The sequence below is a fragment of the Cheilinus undulatus genome, linkage group 4 (genome assembly GCF_018320785.1).
Source record: "Cheilinus undulatus linkage group 4, ASM1832078v1, whole genome shotgun sequence".
Taxonomy (NCBI): Eukaryota; Metazoa; Chordata; class Actinopteri; order Labriformes; family Labridae; genus Cheilinus; species Cheilinus undulatus.
Genome location: NC_054868.1, coordinates 43,415,272 through 43,440,197, shown reverse-complemented (window position 1 = coordinate 43,440,197; position 24,926 = coordinate 43,415,272). Strand labels below are relative to the sequence as shown.

The 24,926-nt window shown below is 37.5% G+C and overlaps 1 protein-coding gene across 2 annotated transcripts; it reads right to left on the bottom strand.

Moving 5' to 3' along the window:
• Positions 1 to 378: 378 nt before the first annotated feature.
• Positions 379 to 24,926, bottom strand: arfip1 (ADP-ribosylation factor interacting protein 1 (arfaptin 1)). Of its 2 annotated transcripts, XM_041785481.1 has the most exons (10): positions 24,698 to 24,926; positions 21,001 to 21,569; positions 11,682 to 11,783; positions 8,909 to 9,017; positions 8,280 to 8,381; positions 5,418 to 5,509; positions 4,917 to 5,138; positions 3,382 to 3,539; positions 2,457 to 2,631; positions 379 to 2,352 (listed from the first exon to the last, which is right to left on the bottom strand). In XM_041785481.1, exons 2-10 carry the CDS (start codon positions 21,565 to 21,567, stop codon positions 2,197 to 2,199), a joined length of 1,683 nt encoding a protein of 560 aa, XP_041641415.1. In that variant the 5' UTR covers positions 21,568 to 21,569; positions 24,698 to 24,926; the 3' UTR covers positions 379 to 2,196. The 2 variants fall into 2 exon arrangements, with proteins under 2 accessions (XP_041641415.1, XP_041641416.1); XM_041785482.1 differs by lacking the exon at positions 8,280 to 8,381.

Here is a 24,926-nt window from a genome sequence, read left to right as displayed (position 1 = left end):
CCTTTAAGACAAGTCTATATTGGTCTCGGATGCCCCCAAAATATGCCTGTGAAGTTTGATGCTGAAAAAACACATAATATTGGATTTTTGCATGTCTAAACCACTGTTTCAGCCCTGCTCAGAATGAACCGTTTCTGTGTCTGTGGCTTTAAATGTTATTGAGCTGTCTGACTCTGCCCCTGACCAACCTCCTCTCAGGAAATGGATGTGGCTGATGGATCAGGAGAGGAGGGCTGAACCTTCTTCCAAGCAGGGAGGGCCAACAGAACCTGGGGGCGGTGCTAACTCCTTACATGACATCATGAGGGGAAAATCTGAGAATGGCTTGTTTCAGCACACATTTTCTGAAAGGTGGAGAAAGAAGGGGAGATGCATTTTTTTTATTCTTGGGGGACTGTGGACAGGTCAGGGGCACATATTTTTGTTAGAAAAACCTGAAAAAGTGTATTTTGCATAATATGTGACCTTTAAAGGAGGAAGTAACTACATATCCCACAATCCACCTCAATTCACTTGCACAAGGATACATTTCTAGTGCGCACAAGACACTTTCTCATGCTCACTGGAAATAATTTGTGAGCTTGAGTTAGTTTCTGGTGCACACGGGAAAGTTTGGCATGCACCAGAAACTTTCGGAAAAAAGAAACACCTCTTCCATAAGGCTGGCTAAAGGCCTGAACATGTGCTTTGGTTAGGGAAAGTGGTTCACAATTCGACCAGCCAGCTCTTCTAGTGCATGTCTTGGCCTCACCAGCACAGTATGCCAGTGCCTGTTGGGTTTCTGTTCTTCTGGTTTTAATAGAGTACAACCAAAGGAGCCGACAATTGCTGTCCATCTTAATATACAATCAATGCTTTGTTCCTATTTTGGTGCCCCCTGTTGACAAAGTAGAAGCTGTCTATGTGCTGTTCTGTCCTGCACTGGTACAAGTAGTGTTTTTTGACAAATATCTCAGTTTGATTTAAAATGTACCATGTACCCTGCAGGAGTTATTTCAGGCATAAATAAGAAAAAATAAGGAAATAATCCATTTTGCTAGTGATAGTCTTGTTTGCACAGCTCATAAGGAGGCATGAATAGTAGTTTCAGTCTTTTTAATCACCAAGAGAGAACTCATCAGAGGAGCTTTAAGTTTGATGCTAGAGCTTGCAGCAGGTTAGTGTAGCTTAGCATAAATACTGAAATCAGCAGTAAACTGCAAGCCTGGCTCTGTCCTTAGGCAAAAAACTCCCATAAAACTACAACTCCTTTTTATACTTTGGTTTTATTTTAAGTGAGGCAAATGGGAATTTTTAAGCATTTGGTGAAAGCCAGGCAAGACCTTCTCCTTTTTTATTATATTTAGATCAAATGCTTTTAAGTCTTTAATGTTTTTAAATGTGCTACAGTGCTAAATAGCATTTACATGCACATATAAGTCAATGATGAATTTCTTTTTTGCACACTAGAGTTAAAGTTTCCTGTTTCTACCATAGGTCTTTATGCTAAGCTAAGCTAAAGGGCTGCCAGCTGAAGCCATACAGAGTACATACAGATATGAATGTAGTGCTGATCTTCTTTTTCAATTTTCAGCTGAACAATTTTCCAAAATGTCAATTATGACTTAAACTAGTGTCTAAGCTTTGCAATTTTATGATCAAGATGTCTGAATGCTGTTGTGCCTGGTTTATCAGGGCAGATGTAAAGTCAAATGTAAAACATCATTTTCAGAGTCTCTTGATTGAACATATATAAAATATTCATCCTAGTCTGAGCTGGGCTGATAAAAGTCATGTAAAAATGGCAGCCGTTTTGAACCTGTAGCTGCCCTTACAGAGCCAACATGGCTGCCATACAGAGATACAACATTCATATGCTGAAGTACAAAAGGCCATTTACAGTTTCCAAATGTGTTTACTGCAGCAACTTCTGTTTTACAGATGTGTCAAACAGCATAAAAGTGCATTTCCTATGTTTTCAGATATCTGCAATATGAAAAAGGATGATTTCACATCAAGAGTAAAACAGATTGTGGGATTTTCCCCCCCGTTTTTTCATGTTTTGCTTGAGTCAAAAGATTTACAGTTTTGAAAGTTTGAAAGGCAGTGACAGTAGAGCTGAAGAGAGGAGGAAGGAGGGGGAGTTCCTGTAGTTTTTTTTTTGTAGAATTGGACATTTCCTGTCAAACTGAGCCGCTATGGCTTCAAAAAGAGTGATTAGTGCTCTTCTAGCCACGATGGACTGTCCCCACCTGGCATTTTCAACTTGATGTGGAACTGCTTGAGTGTCTGTTCCAGCTGCTGTTGGTTTCCAGCGTAGTACGCAGCAATGGCATTGTGGAACAGGATGAGCTGATTGTGCAATACCTTCACCTGTTGAAAGTGTTAAAGAGGAGACAAATCCACAATAATAACAGATACATTAAAACCCACTATGTCTGAGTGAGAATGTAGAGGAATATTAGACTCTTGCTGACCTTGTTCTCTTCAAGGAACTTCAGCTTGATGGAGACGTCATTTCGCATCCTCTCGTACTTCTCCCGGTGGATCTGGAACTGCTGCTGGGACTGCTCTATCTTAGGCATGGTGGTGGCATCACGTGGCCCCAGATTCAACTCCTCCAAATCTGTACGGTATGCATCATACTCAACCCTAGAAGTGTGTTTTAATTACAACAGTAATATGAATCATAAGTGAGTAAGATTACATCAAAAATCAACAAATTACAAATAACACCTGCTTATTACTTCAGGTATAAGGGGACCTTGGGGGGTCTCTGACCTCTATCAGCAGACTGACTGCTGGAATTTGCAATTTATAATAAAAAAGGAAATACACAATGTAACTTTGCCGCACCTCTAGAATATGGTGAAATGCATTTTAATAAAATGACCAGAAACATAACTTACATGTTTAAGGGAAACTTCAACAGGCATTCATGCATACAGTATGCATGCTATATAATATTTTTAAAACAGGTTGCATAAACACAATTTTTTGTTGTATTTCTTTCTTTCTTAGGATAAATGTGTTGTGCATTTATTTCTCCTGAGCTTTATTAGCTCTGATAACCTGTTGCTGTAACACAGTACATTTCTAGTCTTTGATCAATAAAGTAAATCTGTTTCTCTCTCTCTCTTTCTCTTATTTAAATGAATCTCGTATCTGAATGCACATGTACGGCTGTGTTATGAGGGAATGTTCTTATTTTGGTGTTATTTAGTTTTAGTACTGTTTCTGCATAGAATAATAACCATGTTCAAAAATAAAACTTCAAATGTTGCATTTCCTATTTACACAAGAGAGCCAAACCCTCAAAATCTTACATTAATCACTGATGAGACTTTTGACTTTGGCTCAGTTCTTACATCTGCCCAGCCGATGTATTCAGATATTTCTTACCTGGCAAATTCATACTGTTTGATATTCAGCATAGTGTCCTCGATCGTTTTGTCCACGAGCGTGTTAACACTTGAGATGAAAAAGTTGATGGCCCCCAGGAGTGTCTCTCCATTTTTGGATAAAAGTTTTTGGGTGTCAGCATTGTAACCAAACTCCTCCTGAAAAAACAAAGGGAAAAATTCGTAATTAATAGACTGAAAGTTAGAATTTCTGCACTGTAATATCTATATTATTTTAAAATAGGCCATTTCTATGCTGTATTTTTCATGTAAATTTAAGATTTCCAAAGCCCTAAACAAAGATTCAAAGATGTTTAATACCATATATTCAATATGTCGTGAATGTGGTATGTGCTTTTAAGACGTCATGTGGGACAAATTGGTTGGATTCTTGTTGTTCCAAATTGGTGTTTCCTGTTCTTATAGTCTCTGTTTATGATGCATTTTGCCAATACTGTGTATGGATTGCAGGGTGGGTGGGTTAGAGGGTTGGGTGGAGTGGGTTTGGGTCAAATTTCCTTTTATCTTCTTTTAATTATCTGTCTGTTTTTAAAGCACTTTGTGCAACATTGTCTTGTATGAAAAGTGCTATAAAAATAAAGTTTGATTGATTGATTGGAAACTGTTTTTTTTTGCCAAACACTCCCTGTATTTTTAATTTAGATGCCATATTTCCTTCAGCTTGCAATTCCTTCTCTTTTCCATAACCATTTAGTAAATGTGCAGGCAATATGCAGTTGTAAATGCTAGGGTTACACGATGCTGAATTTTTGCAGATATCTGATACTCTGATATTTACAAATCAATTTTAGCTAACACCAATACTGATACAGATATTTAAAAGTAGTCATAAATTTCAGTCCTTAAAATGCAAAAGTTATAGTTTCAGGATAAAAAAAATCAACTCATTTCAGCCCTTAAACAAAACTTTAACATGCAAGGAATGATGATGAATGAAGAAGAGAAAAAGACTTCAGATGAAAAAGGTCTTTTGGTCCAGCCTCAACTCCACTAACCTATTTGATCATACAGCCAATATGTAAAGGTGATGCGGACAGATTTTTACAGCCAAATATTGGTTGTAATATCAACAGAAATTTTCACAACTGCCAATACTGATAATTTATTTTTTACGCTAATATCTGCTGATAGAGATATGCCCATAATATTGTGCATCCCTGGTGAATGCTGCTGCAAATAACATTGGTTATCCCCCAAAATAGATACAGTAATGACTTTATGCAAACTAGATAGTTAATATTATTTGATTAAGAGTTAAGACATGTCTTTGTCAAATCTAAAATATTGGACCTCTCACATGTAAAATCAACAATTTCCATGACATTTTTTAGCCTTGAAAGATCTCATTTAAATTGTTTTAATAATCCATGGAAACCGTGTATACAGTGTATACTGTTGTAGGATGCCTTAATAATCTAAAGAATATTATAAACAGTGATAATAACCTGCATTTTAATAAGAATAGATTAATCCTAAATAAATATGCTGATGATTTTAATATAAACTCAAACTCACATGGAGTTCTGGGGACTTGAGGCTGAGGTCGGCGAAGGCGTCACCCAGCTGCCTCTGCGTCTGCATCATCTGAGACAGCTGACTGGCCAGCGTCTGAGCCAGCTTGATTACATGCTGGTACTTTCGCTTGTTGTCACGAAGGACTTCAATTTGAGCTTCCAGCTCCATGTCCACGGTCCTCGAGCCTCGGCCCAGCTTCTCTGACAGGATCTGTCTGGTGCACTGTGGAGGACGGCAGCAGACTGATTACAACAAATAAGCACTGATAAAAGATTTAGAGCAATCTGAAATATTGAGAATGACTGCTGGGAGTCTTAAAAACATTTTCCAGGGACTGTAAAAAGAGACAATCGGAGGCAGAGGATACAAAGAGATTGACCAATGACGTGCAGGACAGTTTTTAATGTGGTCACTTTTCTGAAAGTAACCTCATAACTGTGTGAAGATAAAGAAGAAGTGAGGTAGAAAAAGGACATAAACATGAAGGACAGGGAGGATTACTTTATACGTGTTGATGCTCCACTTTCTCACAAGGTCCAGTTTCTCCATGGCTGGGCTCTTTAAGTCGTCTGACAGGACCAGCGCTCCTCCGTCTGAACAATCAAAATCAGTGACTAAATGAGTGATCATGTTATTAGAGTTGCAGGTTAGAGAGCTGCGGTGAATATAAAGGTGGTAAATCTTAAATGCTAAAATAATCAAACAGGGTGAAAAGATCATCAAGTTGCACGCTAAGCTTAAATTACTTCAATTTAAGCAAGAAAAAAATATATTAATCACAACTTGCACCTTTATTAGTGATACATTCAAGCTATGTGAAGTGTTTTGTGATTTTAGCACAAAGGGAAATATTGAAGAATGCTGAGCCCCAAAACTGACAAACGTGGAGAGCTTCAGTGAGCTCTCCACGTTTTACCATTTTGAACAGGAATGAGGGATTTCAAACTGAATTCACCCAAATTTGAGCCAGCTCACTGGGCTTCTCTGAGAAGTCAGAAATTAATCAAGCATAACAATCAACCACTAAAACTCATTTTTCTGTTCAGGAATGCCAGTAAATAACTATAATTTGACATATTAATCAAGAAATATCACTGTGCTTTACTATTTTTTCAGTTTTTTTGTAAATCAGTAAATTTGAAAATTCATGGATAACAATAATAATTATATTTTAGCATTAAAAATATCATTTGGGTTAAAGAGCATCTACATATTGGTGTATTAACCATTGCAGAAACATAAAAAATGATTTTGGTAATTACCAATGCTGTTAATTTAGGGCAGCTGAGGCATAAACCTTACTTTGGTTAGGGTTAGGGAGGTCTAATAAATTTGTAAAGCACTGTATACATACATACATACATACATACATACATACATACATACATACATATATATATATATATATATATATATATATATATATATATATATTCCTTTTCTTTCATCTTTAGTACAAGTACAAAATAATTGATTAAAATGTTGGACTGTTTTGTGACAAAATAATTAAATAAAATGTAGAGCTATCAACAGATTCAAATTTTCAATTGCCATTAATCACAGGGTTTCTGTAGTAACACACCCTTTTTTATTGCATTTTAAAATTCCACTATTTTGCATTTGAAAATACTTCTTGTTTCATTTTTTATTTTTTTGCCATCTTAATCTAAGGGTAGTTGACTTGCTGCTTTTAGAGGTAAACTAAAGATTATGACATGATCTGAACCACAGTAAAAAGAACTAGTTATGGATTGAAAAGGAAATAAGGAAACAGTAATATTTGATGACTTCTGGTATGTCCACTGAGCTGTCTGTATGTTTATAAAAAAGAAATGAGACCTTAAGGAGAAGTGATGGACTAATGTTACATTGCTGTGGCTACAGGGACACACTGAGATGGCTTAACCAAAGTGTGCTGAAAGGAACGATAAAGCATGTGATTAATTGCGATTAAAAATAAGTGCACTGATTGTGGATCATAGTTAATAGTGCGTAGTCTGTTAAAAAATTGTTAGTTGTAAGGCCTGCATTAGTCAGGAAGCTAAAGCTAGCATAGCTAGCAAGATGAAGTGACCTAAACTTCAAATTAAATGAACAACCAAAATGAAAATTAGATTTTATTTTGTTTTGTCCTTCTTTGGCATGACTTTTGCAATAGTTACTGGTGGCGTTTAGTTGAATTGTAAGCCGGGACATACAATGGCTGCCGCCAGTGTAGCAGTTAGCTTGGCTGTAGCTTCAGAATAGTGCTTTCATCAGAACTGCTCCATATTTCTTTACTAAAACAAAAGCAAAGAACCACACTGAAAGCTTCTATCGGTTCTACTGACCGACCTCAGCATTATCCACCAACAAGCTCCACTGTTCATAAACTACAGAAATGCCTATCTGTCGAGCTCAGGTTACTAATGAAGCTGCGCATGCCTATTTTCTAATTTGTCTTGTCATTCTGATTGGCACATAATGAATGTGACAGACATAATGTTCGTCCAATCAACCTCAGAAAATTTTTTGAAAAGTCCTTCTATTCCACACTACTTTGTGAAGGAGGTTTCAAGATCAGTGTGAAATATATCCATGCAATGGATATATAAAACAGTCTATCTGGCATGTCAGGTTAAAGATAATTAACTTTTGAAGTGAATATCTGCTGGTACCAATATCATGCCAATAATATCTTTAATTATGAATCCAGTATCATGATACGTTTTGCATTGCGAGTTGAGTGTATTGTTACATCCTTATTCTTGGCTGTTTAGCATCCCATGGTTTCAGTTAAGCTTTGATTGATATTTTCAACTGTTTATTTCAAGGGATAGTTTTTTCCCCAGCCAAGCAGTATTTATTTGATCATTTTTTTTAACATTGCATTGAATAGTTTAACTCAAATACTATACTGATGTAGTCAGTCTGTGTTTGATAACCTTACATTACATTTGTCAGTTTTGAAGTTCCTCAGAAAGAGACTAGGGGTGCAAACTTTACAGGGACAAAAGGTAACAAGCAGGAAAACCCACTGAGATCAAATGCAGAAGTGTTTTTTTGTTCCATCCAAGCATTCAAAGATTGCATCAGATCTAGAAGTCTTTTGATCTAGATCTTAGGAGAATGACTCTAAAGATTATGCAAAACACTTATCATTAGTCACAGCAAAGCAGAAAACTTCTCAAAGCCCCCTGATTGAAAAGGGAAGTTCAGACAGGCAAAAGCAAGAAAGGAGAAGAAGGGTTTGATTCTGAATACAGGACAGCCTGTGGGAACAAAGAGCAGGTAAGAGACTGATGATAAATAGAAGGGTTATTTTAGTGTGCAAAGAGTTGTTGATTCAGTGTCATCTGTTTGAAACTCTGTCACTGCTGGTACCTTTCTCAGCCTGGCTTTCGCTGGAAGAGCGAGCCAGGCGGCTACCAACAGCCGAGCTTGGAGCTAAAGGCGCCACGGGAGACGTGGGCAGGCTTGCTGACCCTGGGAGATATTCAGAGTTATACTTTGATTCATGAGATCATCACAATCCCGCCAACATAAATGTAAGGGAAAGTTGATTTCTGATGCTTTTTCATTACAGTGTCTCTCTTTGTTTCAGGATGAGTGTGTGACTCAACAGCCAGAGTAAACAACATGGAAAGTAGCCATGGCAACGCCATGGTGAACGGGCTGTACAGATCAGGCCTCTATGGGGAGATTTGGATTTGCATGTACAATAAGGGCATGATGATGAAAAGGAAAGGAGGGTTAAAGCATGGACATCAAAGGAAACTCATTTAAATTCAATTGGATGTCCACCTTTACAAATTTAAATGACTGCCTTTCAAATTTCACAGATTTAAAAACTAAAGTGGGCCAAGGGGAATCAGAGACACTCCATTTAAACACAACGCTGCAAAGCAATCACATAATGTAACAGGCTGACAATAAGGAGCCGACATGTTTCTACTGAGCTGCTTTGTGACAGAAAACAAGAGGACTGTAAAAGTTGGCAGTGACTGTTTTACCTCTGTACGGTCCTGATTCAATGATGCCCTCTGTTGTTGAAGAGAAGTTAGTGGAGGTGACACAAGACTCCGGGAGGTTTAGGGCCCCAGGTGGACTGGGGTAAGAGTCCTGTGAGAAAAATAAAACATGCATTATACCAAACGATTAAACATACAATAGAAGGGAAGTTCCTTTATGTTTATACAGGTGTCTCATATTTGTTGGCTAAAAAGTAGCATTAAAGGAGGGATAATAACAGATATGGATCAACTTCACAAGAAAAGCACTACTTTTTCTTTTAAAGTCTTTGTGACTGTTATCCAGATAAAATATTATATCTCCTAGATATTTTTGAAAAAAAAAAAAAATCCAATGGAAAAAACCCTTCTATTTGGTAACCCTTTCCTCATTTTTCTGCACAGATTCAAAATTATATTTGGGTATAGCCTTTATTTCAACAAGTTTGAATTTTAAAAGCCCAAAGAAAAGAAAAAGTCAATATAAAATAACCTCAATAAGATTTAAGGTCCAATATGTTAGATTTTCACACTGAAATGTCTGTATTAAATAAAAAATGACCAAGTCTCCACTCTACTTTGACGCTTTGTTCCATCCTTCAGACTGAATGTGCCTGTTTCAGACTGGGTTTAAGCACTAACATCCCCAAATCTATCAGATTAATCACAACAGGGGTGGTTTTAGTAATGTGGAGGCCCAAGACAAAGATCAATATGACACCATTCCCCATTTTGCTAAAAGCAATCATAACTTTTGAGACAAATCTTGATCAGAACAAGGGGCAGCTAGACTTCTCTAAAAGACTTCTTCAGTTCTAAAATGAAGTTGTCTAGGGGGAGGAGTGAAACCTCTTCAAGAACTCAATCCAGCTGTCCCCTCTTTGGACCAAGATTTGGATAACCATGACCTGGATGAATGACAACCTACAGAGGCATAACTAGTGAACAGGGGTGGAAAAAGATGTAGACGTGAACTTCATATTTGATGCACAACTATGAGGACAGTAGCTGTTTCTCAAAGCCAAGGAAGGATCCTTGAATGGCTGTTTTTGAAGGATACTACATCATCGACTGCCGTTGGAGGACTGTTCCAATATAGAGGATCCTCGAAAATTTTCCAAGGACTAAGTCCTTCCAACAGAAAATTTCCGAGGATGCACATGTGTATCCTCCACTTGCAGGAATTACCCACAGTACAATATATCAAATTGTCTTGTCCACCATATATTGATTTTTTCAAATTAATTGCTAATATGATCTAAAGTCTATGAGGAAGGACATTAGGACTGCAAGTAGGGCAAGAATGAGATAAACATGACACATGAGGTTTGCAAGACTGTTACATGAAATAAAATACTGGGGAAATTTGACAAAAATGAGGGCAAGACTAATGTTAAATCAGCTAAACAGTTGGAAAGATGGTATAGATCACAATATATCGCAATACTCACTGTATTGGAAAATGTTTAAAACCGCAATAATATCGAATCGTGACCCAAGTATCGTGATAATATCGTATCATGGGGCCTGTAGTATCTCCAGCCCTACAATCCAATGGGCATTGTTTTCCTTCTCTTAAAGAATAAATAAATAGTGCAATATCAGGATAAAGCCAGGTCCTAGCATGCTCAATACACTTTTAAATGTCCCGTTTCCACCATAAGTATGTTGTCATTATTATTTCATATCATCAAAGTAAAGCTGGACTGGTAAAAGTAGCGCCATACAATATGATTATATTCTATTGTTATATTATATGATTATATAAAGTGACCAATATGATTCTATGATCATATTATTATATATATTATTATGATAAAATGATAATGTGATAGCTTATTAGACGGGGCAGGATAAAACTTGTGGAAGTTGTTGTTAGTATCCCTCCCATTTTGTTTTCTTCTGCTGCCATGTATATGGGCGCGATCCTTTCTGTGACGTAATTGCATACACTTGTTTGCCTGTTCCAAATGTGTGTTCAAGAGTTGCCAGGGGGGGACTCTGGCCTCGTCTCCAAGAGTCCTGACTCAGGAGGATCCTTCCCACTAAGGAAGGATCCTGGACTTTGGACCCACCGATACAAGCTACAATACTGGACAAAAATAACTGCACTTTTTTAGTGTGTGTCACCAACACTTGCTTTGTTTTGAACAGGCATCTACACAGTCACCTATATTTAATTTCCAACTATTTATGACCCTCAACTTTGTGACTTTGCAAACTAGGGAAGTGACTGGTGTATTTGCATATTTAACATCATTTTGGATGACAAACATCAGTCATGAAACACCACGCCCCAGGAACATCTGCCTGGATTATCACTGGTTAAAGCGGCACACTGGGGCTTCTGTATTAGCACCGATACCCAACCGGCCGGAAAATCCACATTGTAACAGTGTTTCATAATGAAATCACAGTGTGGAACTTTTATGTGTCAGGCCATTTTTATTGGTGGGCCGAGGACTCACTCACATGACTTCCTGCAACCTTTGACACCATATGTTGTTATTGTTTTAACTGAGAGGCCCCTAGCAGCAAAAATGACATACTGTGCATTTAAACAGGCCAAAGTCTTTTACTTTGGTTTGTGGGTCAAAGTTAAAGAAGAAAACTGTACCAACGCTTATTAACATTTCCCTTTTTCCCCTTTACTAAACAAAACATGTAAATGTGAATGGGAAATGGGAATAAAGTTCAATGTATGATTAAAATAAATGTTTGCTCAGCAAAATATCCGTCAAAAGCAATCCCAAACCCTGTCTGCACAGGCTCTTACCCTCTGAAACACTGTCTCGGGACTCTGATCCAGGTCTCCATTGCTGGTGACCGAGATCTCTGCGGCTGAGCTTCTGTGGGGCTCCTCCGCCATTGTGCTCTCCTGTAAAGAAGAGGTGGATAAAATGAGGATAACTTTACCCAATACACTTCAACAGGAGAGAGGATGCTGGTTCCACTCGAGGACCTCAGCGGTGGTTGCCTGCCATCTTGTGGCCATGGTGGATATACCAGGCTCAGCTAGATTTCAGTTCTGTATTAGGTGTTCTCAATAGAGATCATTTTTAACTTTAACCAGATCCAGAGACCATAATTTCATTATTTAACACCAAAATTCCTGAAAATATTCAAACATATGTTCTTCCGTTGGAGATAAAGATGATACCTCATTTCTTTCAGTGATTTGTTAATCTTATTCTAGCTCATTCATGTTACAACATCAACCAGGACAGAAGCTAAGTTCTTGTGCAACAACTGGCTTCAAGTTTCAACACTACCCGATTTTATAACCCTGTTTTGTTCAAATTTTAAACACAGCTGGCAGAAGCATGTTACCAAGACCATTAAACAACCTTTAGGTACAGAGATAATTTAAAATTAGTTTCTCATACAACATGTGTAAATGTGTAAAGTAGGGTTGTTGAGGTGAACTAATCTGTATCAGCAATATTGGCCCTGTTGACAGACATTATTGAGTAAGCAAATAACAATGTGGCATAACCGTAAAAGACTTTTATCTATTGTGTAGAATCAATTTAATCCAGGCATCTAGTACACCATATTGCTTTTTTTCCCTCTAATATCTATTTTTAGGCTACTTGTGCCCCCACTTATAGACAGTGGACAAAGCCATAAACAGGGATGAAAGAGTGGGTAGCAACATGCCAGAGAGGAGCTACAGGCCAGACTTTAACCTGGGATATGACCCAACCGCCGGGCCACCAATGCCCCACAGAAGAGGATTTTCAACGGGTAGATGTGACCTGTAGGACGAACTCTCATCTATTTTAGTGGTCAAACGTGAGAGAAAACGTTAAACCAGAGGTTTCCAAACTATTGGCCCTCAGCAAATCCTAAAACATAACTGAAAAATGTCCACATTAGAGAATGAAACTTGTGCTTTACTGTAGTGTATTTTTTTTCTTATAAAAGGGTATAGTTTTGTGTTACCTTTGAGGCTCGTCTGGGAAGGTATCACAAAACTACACCTGCCTATTAATGAGACAACACAGAAAAATTATACTTTGTGAATTCGGTATGAATTTATTAGGATTAGTAGATATGCTAGTTTCAGCACTAGGCAGTGCTACTGTGTTAATTCTGTAAACAAGCATTCTGACAAGACAATTTATTGATGTGCTTTATTCGTGACTTAAACTGAGACAACACTGTACATTCTCTGATACATGGAGCCTCATTATCATTCTGACCAGAGTGGAGCCAGGGCTACCCTGAAATCTGACTGGCCTCCTAAACATCCTTGAAATGATTGGCTATTTGCCTTGTCAGCTATTAACTAGGCATCTAAGTATGTCCAATCACTAAGCACATCTTCACCTAAGTTAGACTGGATTTAATGGCTTCAGTGTCATAAAGGTGAGGTATATGAAAGTGGCTCCACCATCCTTTTAATTTTCTGAATAAGGCACTCGCTGGAAAAAGTTTGGACACCCCTGTTTTAAACATTGGTATCATCCCTGATTTTCACACTCAGCACATCTCTGGTTAGAATACCAGGATTCTAACTTCAATACAATGCTAGCTGAAATCAATCAATATTGATACAGCTTTTCTTTTGATACCATGGCAACAAAAAAAAGAGGTCCTGACACCCAGTATTGAGAATTTCTTTGTTATGTTTCAATCATGCACACTGTCTGAATTGCACAATATGCAAAACATTGCCAACAGACTTGTGTAATTCAGAATGTGTTCTCTCTCTACCACTCCTGGGAGTTTTAGGTCAAAAATGTCAAAATCTATAGTTTTCAAGATGTCCTTGCTTAAAGGTATGCTTTACATCAGAATTGTAGAGGCTAAAGTTCTCTAATAACTGACATGATGTTTCAGTGTTTTATGAGTCTGCTGATTATCAAAATAGCAGAGATGTTTCAAATAACGATGTCAAAAAGTATCAAATAACCTTAGTGTAATGCATACAGCATCCTTTTTTGATCATGGGTTTGGATCATCAACCTAGTTTATTTCTAGGGCACATTTTGAGCTAAAGAACAGCTGAGTAACATGCTGTACATAAAAAAAAAAATCCAATCAAATCAAATAAAAATTCCCCACCAAAAATAAGCAATACAAACTGGCATGATCGCTGATTTTTTTAATGATCAACAGCATCAAAAAGTGCCAAACAGAAAGACAGACTGAGCCGTTAGTCCACTTATGTTGATACAGGCTGTCAAATTTTCATGTACTTGATCCTTTTAGCCATCCTTTAAAAAATCTAGGGTTGTTTTTAAAGTTTGCATACAGTTTTTTCATCAAGAATTGCCTTAATTTGGGTTACTTTGAACTTTTATTTTTGTAGCTGCAGTATTAAAGAGGTAATCACATCTTTTTAGTATTCCAAGTAACGTATTAAAGTTTAAAAACCTGTTATTGGGTCAACCCTCATCTAGTTTTTTCTTACTCCTACCGTTCTTCATAAAAGTATCTTATTATTACAAGCAACATCTGGTTTGTTTCCCAGCAAATACTAGTCTTCTTGTTTCCAGTGGCATTGATTTATTTCAGACTGCATCAAACCCTGCATGTGTGTGGTTTGTAAGTGGTTGTTCTGTGGTCTTAAACAGGAAATCTTATGATACAGACACACGCATGAAATCTGATTCCCTTTCAGCCTTGATTGAATTTAACAACCACATGAACAGATTTGCTGTGATCTGTATGAAAACATATAAGTCACACATTGTGACACACTAGCTCAGTTAAGCTAGCTGCACATCCATGTGCTGGCTAACAGCATGTAGCCACAGGGTGGAGACAGCACTTTTGTTTGGCTTTAGTAACGTGGCAGTCTGTCTTTGCAGGCGGAAGACACTACTGGGCTATATTTAGTCTAACTTTCATGGTGTAATCACAGCGGACTTGTGAATGAGGACAGTGACCTAAACACTATAAAGCTTTGCATGGGAGCTTTGTGAGGCCTAAGCTGGTTAATGATTATCACTGACATGCCTCACAAGTGTGTTCAAGTCAGAAAAGTTGTAATGAGTCATTAAATTTAAGCTTGCATTTTTGAATAAGATCCTTTACCTACATGTGGACCGGTATCTAAATAATGCAAATAGCAGCTAGATCAGCAGGTAACAAGATCTGGGTCTAGTCTAAAGAGGACGAGTGGTTTCAGTGTAAGAGAGAAAAGCACAACCTTAAAATAGTCACAATAAATTTACAATTAACTTTCAAGCTTTGATATAATACAAATAATTCATCATTACCCCATTTATTAGAGATTTCCCCTTTCAAAATAAAATACAGTGACCATAAATAGTCATGCACTGCTAGGCCTTTTGGAGGATTTATTGTCATCGGTATAGGGTCGTCATTCAACCAGAATTCCAAACTTTAAACTGATGAATGATTGTTAGAGCTACAGAATCAATTGACTTTTAATTGTGATTAGGATATTGGTTATTTACAATTTCTTTTTAGCAACTACAATTATTATCAATACCGATACATAAATGAAGTTCAAGCATAACAGACCAGTCCTTATTACAAACTTAAAAGCTTAAGGAAGAATGATGGACAAAAATAAAGACTTCAGCTGACATAGATCTGTAGAACCTGTCTAAAACTCCACAGATCTAATTGTGCATAAAAGCTAGATATTACAGCTGATACAGACCGATGGGACAATATTTACGGCAGATACAGGAAAATACTCAGTCAATATAGGCCAATATTTAAAGCCAAAAAAGTCAAATATAAACAACTGACACAGACTAATATTTACAGATAGTATAAGCAGATATTTACTGCAGATACAGTGCGCTATATACTGCAGATAAAGGCCAATATTAACAGCTGATGTAGTAATATTTTGACAGCTGATTTAAGCCGATATTGACAGTGAATACAGATTAGTATTTACAGCTCATTCAGGCCAATATTTACGGCAAATATATGCTAATACTTACAGCCAAGAAAGGCAAATATTAACATTTAACACTGCCCAATAATTAGAGCCAATATAGGGCAATATTTACAGCTTATATAGGCCAATACTTACAGGCAATAACAGGCAGATTTTTACAGCTGCTATTGGCCAATATTTAATCCTGAAAAAGGCAACTAATAACAAATAATATAGGCCAATATTTACAGCCGGTATGGGCAGTTATTTACTGCAGATACAGAATGTTCACACATGATATATTGGCAAATTTTGACAGCTGGTTTGAGCTGATAATAACAGTGAATAAAGGCAAATATTTACAACTGATATAGGCCAACATTTACAGGCTAATATTTACAGCCAATGATGACCAGTTTTTACAGCTGATGAAGGCCAATATCTTCATCGGAAAAAAAGAAAATATTAACAACTGATATAGGCAAATCATTTTGGCCAATATAGGCAAATTACACAGCTGATATAAGCCAATATTGGTCTATATTAAACACAGTCAGTTACTTACTACAGATGCAGGGCAATATTTACAGCCAGTATAGGCCAATGTTCACAGAGGAAAAAGCCAAATTTGACAGCTGATTTAAGCTGATATTTACAGTGAATACAGGCCAATATTTACAGCTTATATAGGCTTACACTTACAGCCAGTAAAGGCCAATGTTTTACACCTGATATTTAAGGCCAATGTTTAAAGCCAAGAAAGGCAAATATATGAAACTGATTCTGACCAATAATTGCAGTCCATGTAGAGCAATATTTACAGCTGATAGAGGCCAATATCTACAGCCAAGAAAGGCAGACATTTACAACTACTAATAATTACAGCCAATAAAGGGCAATATTTACAGCTTATACAGACATATATTTACAGCCAATAAATGCCAGTTTTTACTGATATTGGCCAATATCTACAGCCAAAAAAATAAACATTTACAACCGTTTTATGCAAATAATTGCAGTCAATATAGGCCAATATGTACAGCTGATATAGGTAAATATAGGTCTATATTAAATGCTGATATAGGCAAATTCTTAGAGCTGGTATAAAACCAATATTTACAGCTGACATATGCTGTTATTTACAACTGATAAAGGCAAATATTTACAGCTGATACAGGGCAATATATTCAGCTGATGTAAGCTAAAATTTACAGCAGATACAGACCAATATACAGCTGAAACATGCCAATACCTACAGCCAACAAAGGTGGATATGTAAAGCTGATATTAACCAATTTTTACAGCTGCTATGGATCAATACTTACAGGTAATAAAGGCACATATTTACAGTTGACATCTGCAGATATTTACAGCTGAGAATTACAGCAAATAAAGGCAGATATTTACAGCCAATATAGGACAATATTTACAGCTGACAGGCCACTATTTTCAGCCAACATTGGATACTTCTTAAGGCTGATATATCGATAGTACATATCAGCAGATATTGTCATATCTGATAAAATGATGGAAATTCTACTTGTTTAAAACACATGAAATTGAAAAGACAACCTTAGGTCAGAGATTCTCCTACTGAATGAATAATGTTAAAAAAAAAAATCAAATAAAAACTTGAAAACTAGCCTAACTGAAGTTTGAGTAATATTTACATTTAAATGCATCTAGGTTTGAGGTTGTGCTTCATCCACAATGTGTCCTCTGGGACTTAATGTGCTATTTAAGCTTCAAACCTGGCCTTTAGAAGGTAAAGTCTTCTTAAAAGGAAGAGGGTGTGTTAGATTTGTCTGGAATTTAAAACCTTTTTTTAAAGCCAGAAGGCATAACTAAAGATTTCTGACACCCCACATCAAAATCAAACATATGACGACTAGAAAAAGACCAAAGCAAAGCACTTTAAACGATTTCATGTTGGTTGTGTGCACAACAGACTTCACTGGTCTTGTGTCATGTGACAGACACATAAATACTTAAATGCCATATGATCTAGGCATGCAGGCAGGCTACACAGACAAGCACTGCTTGGCTTGTTGAACCAGCTTCAGCAGATGGGAGAAGACACACTTTTGTGTTGCCTTCCCCTCCATCAAGTTTTAACAGGCTGTCTGGCTGAGGCATGTCTCTGATTACATGCGTTTAAAAAAGGTGTACATAAAGACTGATAGTAACTACATTTGCTGACTAGCACTTTTTTCTGCAGTTAAGTCTTAGCTGTTTATGCACTCTTTTTTTTTTTTATTGCACACCCCTGTGGGCTCATTCAGGGGATGATGAGGGGTCTGTGAGCAGAAATGGCCAAGCCCACCATCTGTAACCACTTGAATAGTGACAGCCTGCTGGAGCACAGACAAAAGCAAAGCAATCTCCAAATTAATCAGGCATAAGAAGGGGCGATGTATGGCATGTCATAGTGTGCTGCTCCCTATAGTCCAGTATCCTGGATACAGGCTGACATGACGTGGGAGGAAAGCATAACAACAATGAGCTAATTGTCGAAATGGCTGCGTCAGCTGAAGAGGAAGAGAATCATGTCTTGCCTCTTTAACTATAGAGGAACGTGACACAGCCACGTTGCAAAATGTCGGGTTCAAGCAGGAAAAGGATGGAAAATCTGCCTTAAAGTTAGACCTGGATTAACTCCTCTGAATTTAGGATGGCTAAATAAAGAAAGTGGGAGAAGACTTCTGATTCTTGCGATCTGGCGTGCAGCGCTGGCACTAATCCCGACACAGAATGTGAATCAACAGCCTCAGGAGTCACACATTCCAGCTACAGCAGAGATGTGGGACTGCTCGCCTGAGAAAGTCCGAATCAATCTCGCCTTCCCAGCCATGTGACAGCGTGGAGAATTCAAGCACTCAGCTTAAAAATATAGTGAAGAAAGAAGTATAATTAACACATTTTCTGCATGTTGACTTTAAACACTGAGCCTGCACAGTAGGGAAAAATGTAGGATGCCCAATATAGGCATGAAAGTAAGAGAAAGTAACGTTATAGATCCATCCCACTTAACATAAATGTCAGTGACTGTCTAACAGAGTGATTCACCTTGAGGATGCTTACAGATAAACGGGCGAACAGAAAACTAAAAGAGGCCTTTCTCTGTACACATGCAGTGATCTTAAAGCACATAAAAGTCTTCATACCTACCTAGCAGTCTACATGAATCCAGATTTGTTTCGCATTTCATTAAAATGTCTAAATATGTTCATCCGACTTCATAAAGAGGCATTCAGAAGTAATCTATTTTCAACATCTTACTTGGTTTAGAGTACCAATAAACAGGGCTGCGATTTAAACTGTAATACTGGTGCTGGCTAGTGTTAGCAATAGCCCATTCAGTGCTGCTTTTGCAAATGAGATGTTGCCATGGAAAATGCTGCGTTTTATGTTTCAGGTGTCTAGTACTGACATTTCAAGCTTTCTAAACTTTCCATGTGCAAAATGTGCACTACACAGCTTACCACTGGGAATGTGTGGACAGGAGTGTTTATTTAGCACTGGGATCCAGTTAGTATCATGGCCCTTTTCACGTCCAGGCAGAGTAAGACCAGGAGGGATAGACCGTGTCACGTCACATGCAAAAGCAGAGCTGTTGAATCCACTTTTAACTCCTTGTCTTAATTTGAGAAATCTTTTTGAAAAAAAAAAAAAAAAACTGCTAGAGCAAGGCGATGAGGAGAGTTTCAATTATGATGACAATTTTAGCTTTGAACAAACATAAAGACAAGATGAACGAGGCTAAACGATTACTGTACCACATGCTGTGATGAGCACCTTTGGTTAAGTGTGATAAAAGGAGTGCATGCACCCTCCTGTTTGCACAGTGAATACTCACAGTACAGCTTTCAAACCAGCACTTCATGAAGTTTACAAACCTCCAGCATTTTCAACCACTGTGCAAAGATCATCAGGTGTGCTGTGGGAAATTATCCAGTTTCAGGTGGTTCCCCCAGAAAACACTGGTAAGTCGCTGCAAAGAACTGAATTCTTGCAGCCTTTTTAGGTGTCTGTGCTTGCAACAAAGTGACAGTTTTTTCCCTTCAAAATGGTAAAAACCCTGAAGAACAGTGGTTCCCAACCTTTTTTCCGTAGGGCCCCCCGACTCGTATCTAAGAAATGCAGAGTGAGTCCTGGACAAAATCCATTTCAAACTAATTCAGATGAAGAACCCAGTATGAGTGGCCACCAAAGGAAAGTAAATACGGTGAGCTTGAGGCAATGCAGTGAAGGGAATCTCTCACAGATTTGTTTTCACCAGGGATCTGGCCACACCGACTCTTTTGTGCTTGGGGTGTGGGGAAAAGCTATTATACAGTGCCATGATCCCAAGCAAGATGGTGGTATTGTGCCCTTGAAATTATCTGATGTAAAATGAGCTGCAGCTCAGAAATGGTTAAAAAAAAAACTGATTTACCCAACAGTACAACTGTTTTCTTTAAATGAATTATGGCCTAATGAGGGAGAAAAGCTGTTTAAAAGTGGTGGCATTAGCCTGGTCTGTGCTGCTGTGCAATAAAAAATGAATGTGGGCAAATTTCCAATCAAGTCAGGTGTAGTGGGTAAGGATGTTAAATGCCCTTGCAGTAATGATGGCACGCCCGTGACATAACTTTAGATAGGTTATAATAAAATACCTCCCTTAGCATGCTACACTGGCAACACCAGTTGCACTAGTATATATGGGACACAGCCAACTTTTCAGAGGGAAAAAGATCAAAAGTACAAATACTGTTAAGATAACAGGGTCGATGTTAAATCAAAGACGCACATGAAGGCATTTAAATGCATACCACATAATCACATAGATCTTTAACATGGTCATGTACAGAAAACATTGATTCTTCTCAAAAAATCACAGTCTTAAGCCAACATTCACACAAAGCAAAGAAATTTTATTCAGATTGATTCACCCCAAATTACACAGAGCACCTAAAAGAGAAGGTAAAAGCCACAAAATACACCTTAGAAAAAGCAGCAGCTACACCAGCTTAATACCGAATCTGAAACACTTCTAACACAATCACATCACAGCCTAAATTGGCAATGATTATATCAGACAGAGCTCTACAACCCAATTGTGTCTAATAATGGAGGGATTGCATAGGAAAGAGACCACCACCATCACAGCAAATAAAGCTCAAAACACGGCAAGGAAGCAAGGAAGTGCTAGAGGAAGCTGATTATCCAAAATGAAGTTAAACATCACCTTTGTGCCAGTGTGGGACTCTCCACTCTCCTCTGGTGTTTCAGCTCTTTCAACCTGACGATTTGTCTCCTGACCCCCACTTTCTACACTGTCAGACATGTGTGCAGCATCCATCACCTTGCTCTTGATCTGAACTTCATGTTTCTCCTCTTTCTCAGCATCACTGTCTTCTGCACATTCTTCAGGACTGCCAATATCAATGTCATACAACACTTCATCTTTCTCACCTTCAATCTTTGCCTCGCGTTCCCTGCTTTCTACACTGTCAGACACATGTGCAGCATCGCCCTCTCGGCCTGTCACCTTGCTTTCAATCTGAACTCCCTCATCCCTCTTTTCCTCCTCCTCAGCATCCCTGTCACTGTCTTCTGCACATTCTTCCTGACTGTCAATATCGATGTCGTACAGCTCTTCATCCTGCTCATCTCCCCCACTACTGTTGTCTACACTCTCCTGTTTGACATCCTCACTCAGACTCTCCTCTGCTTTGTCATCCTCCACATAATCCACCTGAGGGTCCTTGGCTGAGGTCTTCCCCGATTCAGCCTCAAGACTAACTTCAGACATACCTGAAAACAGACAGACAGGAGGGAATGAAAAGGTCCTAAAGAGTCTGTATGTGAATATGTTATGTATTACGTATTATGATTACATTTGAGTCTGAGAGCTAAGACTTATTTATTTCTAGATGATGGTAATATTTGGAAAACCTGTACAAAAGAAGGCACTTTAATCAAAACTTAAACCACTTCTCTAAACATCTGTTGAAATAAATATTTAGCCAAAGTAGAAATTTAACAATAAAAGCCCATAAAACTGAAATATAATACATATACGGACAATTTAAATCAGTTTGGCAAAAAGTATACTATGTATTCATAGTTTTTCCCCTATTTATGTTATATATGTATTGTTTTAATACAAGCTAAATCTATTTTCAGAACAAAGGTTTCAAAAGGGTTTTTAAATGATATTATAAGTTACTTTTTTAAATAGAAAAAAAGTGCTTGATTTTATTAGTAGCTATACACACAAGTCATTTCTAAACAAAACTGATGTAAAATTTAATTTTTATGTTGCAGAGAATTTGACAAAAAGAATCTTAGCCCAGATTTTAATCTTTGAAAAAAAAAAAAAAAAAATACAATTGCAAGATCCATACAGTATCATACATATGTGCTCAACAAATTTATTAGACCACCACCCAAGTAAGGTTTTTGCCACAGCTACCCTTAATTAACAGCATTGGTAATTACCAAAATCAATTTTTATTTTCCTGCAATGGTTAATTCACCAATATGTAGAAGCTCTTTAACCCAAATGATATTTTTAATGCTAAAATATAATTATTATTGTTATCCACGAATTTTCTAATTTACTGACTTACAAAAAAACTGAAAAAATAGTAAAGCACATTAATATTTCTTGATTAAAATGTCAAGTTATAGTTATTTACTTGCATTCCTGAACAGAAAAATTAGTTTTAGTGGTTGAATGTTACGCTTGATTAATTTCTGACTTCTCAGAGAAGCCCAGTGAGCCGGCTCAAATTTGGGTATAGAAAGGGGAATTCAGTTTGAAATTCCTCATTCCTGTTCAAAATGGTAAAATGTGGAGTGCTCACTGAAAATGAAAGAGTCTGCATTAAAGCACTTCATGATGCTGGATGGTCTCTGAGACAAATATGACAGGTGGTCTTATAAATTTGTTTAGCACTGTACATATACACATATCTTTTCCCGGCTGCAGCTATTCATTTCTTATTCTAACACCTGGACAATTGGCCCCTCCTTGCTTGTTTATGAAAAATCAAGCTAAAGCAACAGGTGAGCGGGAACCAAAAGCAGATCACGAAGCTGTTTTCAGTGGGTTGTGAATTTGTCCGTTTATTCAGTTCTTTTTTTTTTTTTGTCTGAGTTTTTGACAGCAGAGAGGAAATCAAAACTACTTTGTGGCAGCCCTACAATTGACTGGAGACCAATAAAGGGTTTACCCTGCATCTTGCCAAGTGATGGCTGAGATAGGCTCCAGCCCCCTGTGGCCCAGAACAGGATAAGCAGTGTAGAAGATGGATGGATGGATTATTTATATCACTTGTCTTATTTTCTTCTGTCTCTCTCTCTGTTACATTTCTAAACAGCATCATCTTTAATTAAAAGAATCTAACTAATTGACAAATAGATCAAAAATTTTGGTCATGGTTTGTCATAATGGAACTTGTGGTGGGTCCCGAAGCGAGACCAGCTGAAAGGCCCTGCTCTAAAGGAATTGTACAACTTAGGGGTGCACAATATAACATTTCTGCCCAAACGCCAATATTTTTTCAAACTTATTTAGCTGATATTGCTACCAATATACAAATTTAGCTCAAACCTAAAACGTGAGTCTTTAAAGTTCAGGGATAAATAGAGAAACAAACTTCAGTCCTACCGACACACAAGTTTCAGGAGTGGGGATTAACAAGGAAAAAGACTTCACCTGATGTAGGTCTGTTGGTCATCCCTAAACTTATCTGTACATTAAGCTGATATTTACGGCCAACATATCAGCAAAAATGTTCATATCTGCTGATACCTATATCATACCAATAACACTGTGCATCCCTAATGCCAATGCAAGTCTAATCAGTAAAAGTATTTCACAGCATTTAAACATATGAATAACAGTCTCTACTGAAACATAAACCCATCCCAACAGGACATTCTTCCAGGATAACCTCTCAATGCTACTTTGTTTTTATCACCTTGATAATAAGATGCATTAAAATGAGGGAACATCAGCTTTCACTTTATGTGTTAACACTATGGATGTATTGATACTTCCCAACTAACACAAAAAAGAACACAAACAGCCTATGGAAATTTGAATCAGTTTGACAATTACAGTCTACTGCGGTAGCCTACAAAATGCAGTTTTGCTAACATGTTAGCAACAACCCAACCTCAAGACTACAAATATAACTTAGATTCATAAAGCAAGATAAAGGGATATTTTGAATTTCAAATGTCAGATGATTTACATTTAGAGAATCTATTTATAAATTTTGTTCAGCGCTGTCCTCATTAAAAACAACAGAAACTCGTAAAATATCGCGATAAAATATACTTATGAACCCAATATCGTGATATGTATCCAGTAGAAAGTTGAGTATGTCGTTATATTCCCTGTTAACGTTAACATTTTTTGTTAAATACACGAGGTGTAACTGCTTATAAATAAATTTTAAAAAGCCTTATATTTTTACATTTAATCCAATGAACACGTTTTCTCTCAAATTTGCTACATAACAAGCCAAGATGTGTCATAACTTTAACAAGGTTTGGTCAAGTGCCTGTTGCAGTAAGGTGTCCAAAAACGATATAACACTTGTAATGCTACTAACAACACACTATGCACTGTTGTTCATACATGCATAGATAATGCTCTGCATAAATGTGTACTTTGGAAGAAAGGATGTCAATAAATCTTGGCATGGTTTCCCCCTCTGTCAGTTGGCATTCACTTGTTCGAGTTACTGTGCATGGATCAGAGCCGTTTGCTAACGCTAACATAGCTTAACAGCAGGTAGCGTAGATAATGAACTTTTAAAAACTTAGAAAACGCATTTAAAATAGTTAAGATCCTCCAACGATTCAAACTGATAGTCAACACAACGCCCTGAGGGAATGGCGATGATCAAAACTTAAGTTTACATTACCTCTCTGCGGTCGTGGCTAACTTAGCCGTGAACTGTTAGCCGTTAGTAGTTCACAGATCCTTGGTCCCTTGCCTCACTGTGCCTCTCCCTCAAAAGGCTATGCGCCTGCTCTTAATGCCAATATTGCATCGATTTTCTACGAACTTATCATCTGTCCTCTTTGATTCCCCACAGGCACACAAGACCTGCTGTTCGAACCCCGGAAAAAGTGATCCACATCCACCGTGGG

Excerpts from the sequence above, each read along its gene's own strand:
- arfip1 (XM_041785481.1), bottom strand. The coding sequence starts at position 21,567 with ATGTCTGAAGTTAGTCTTGAGGCTGAATCGGGGAAGACCTCAGCCAAG. Across the intron at positions 5,510-8,279 it reads CGAAAGCCAGGCTGAGAAAG|ACGGAGGAGCGCTGGTCCTG; the intron begins GTACCAGCAGTG and ends TTGATTGTTCAG. Across the intron at positions 5,139-5,417 it reads GGAGCATCAACACGTATAAA|TGCACCAGACAGATCCTGTC; the intron begins GTAATCCTCCCT and ends CGTCCTCCACAG.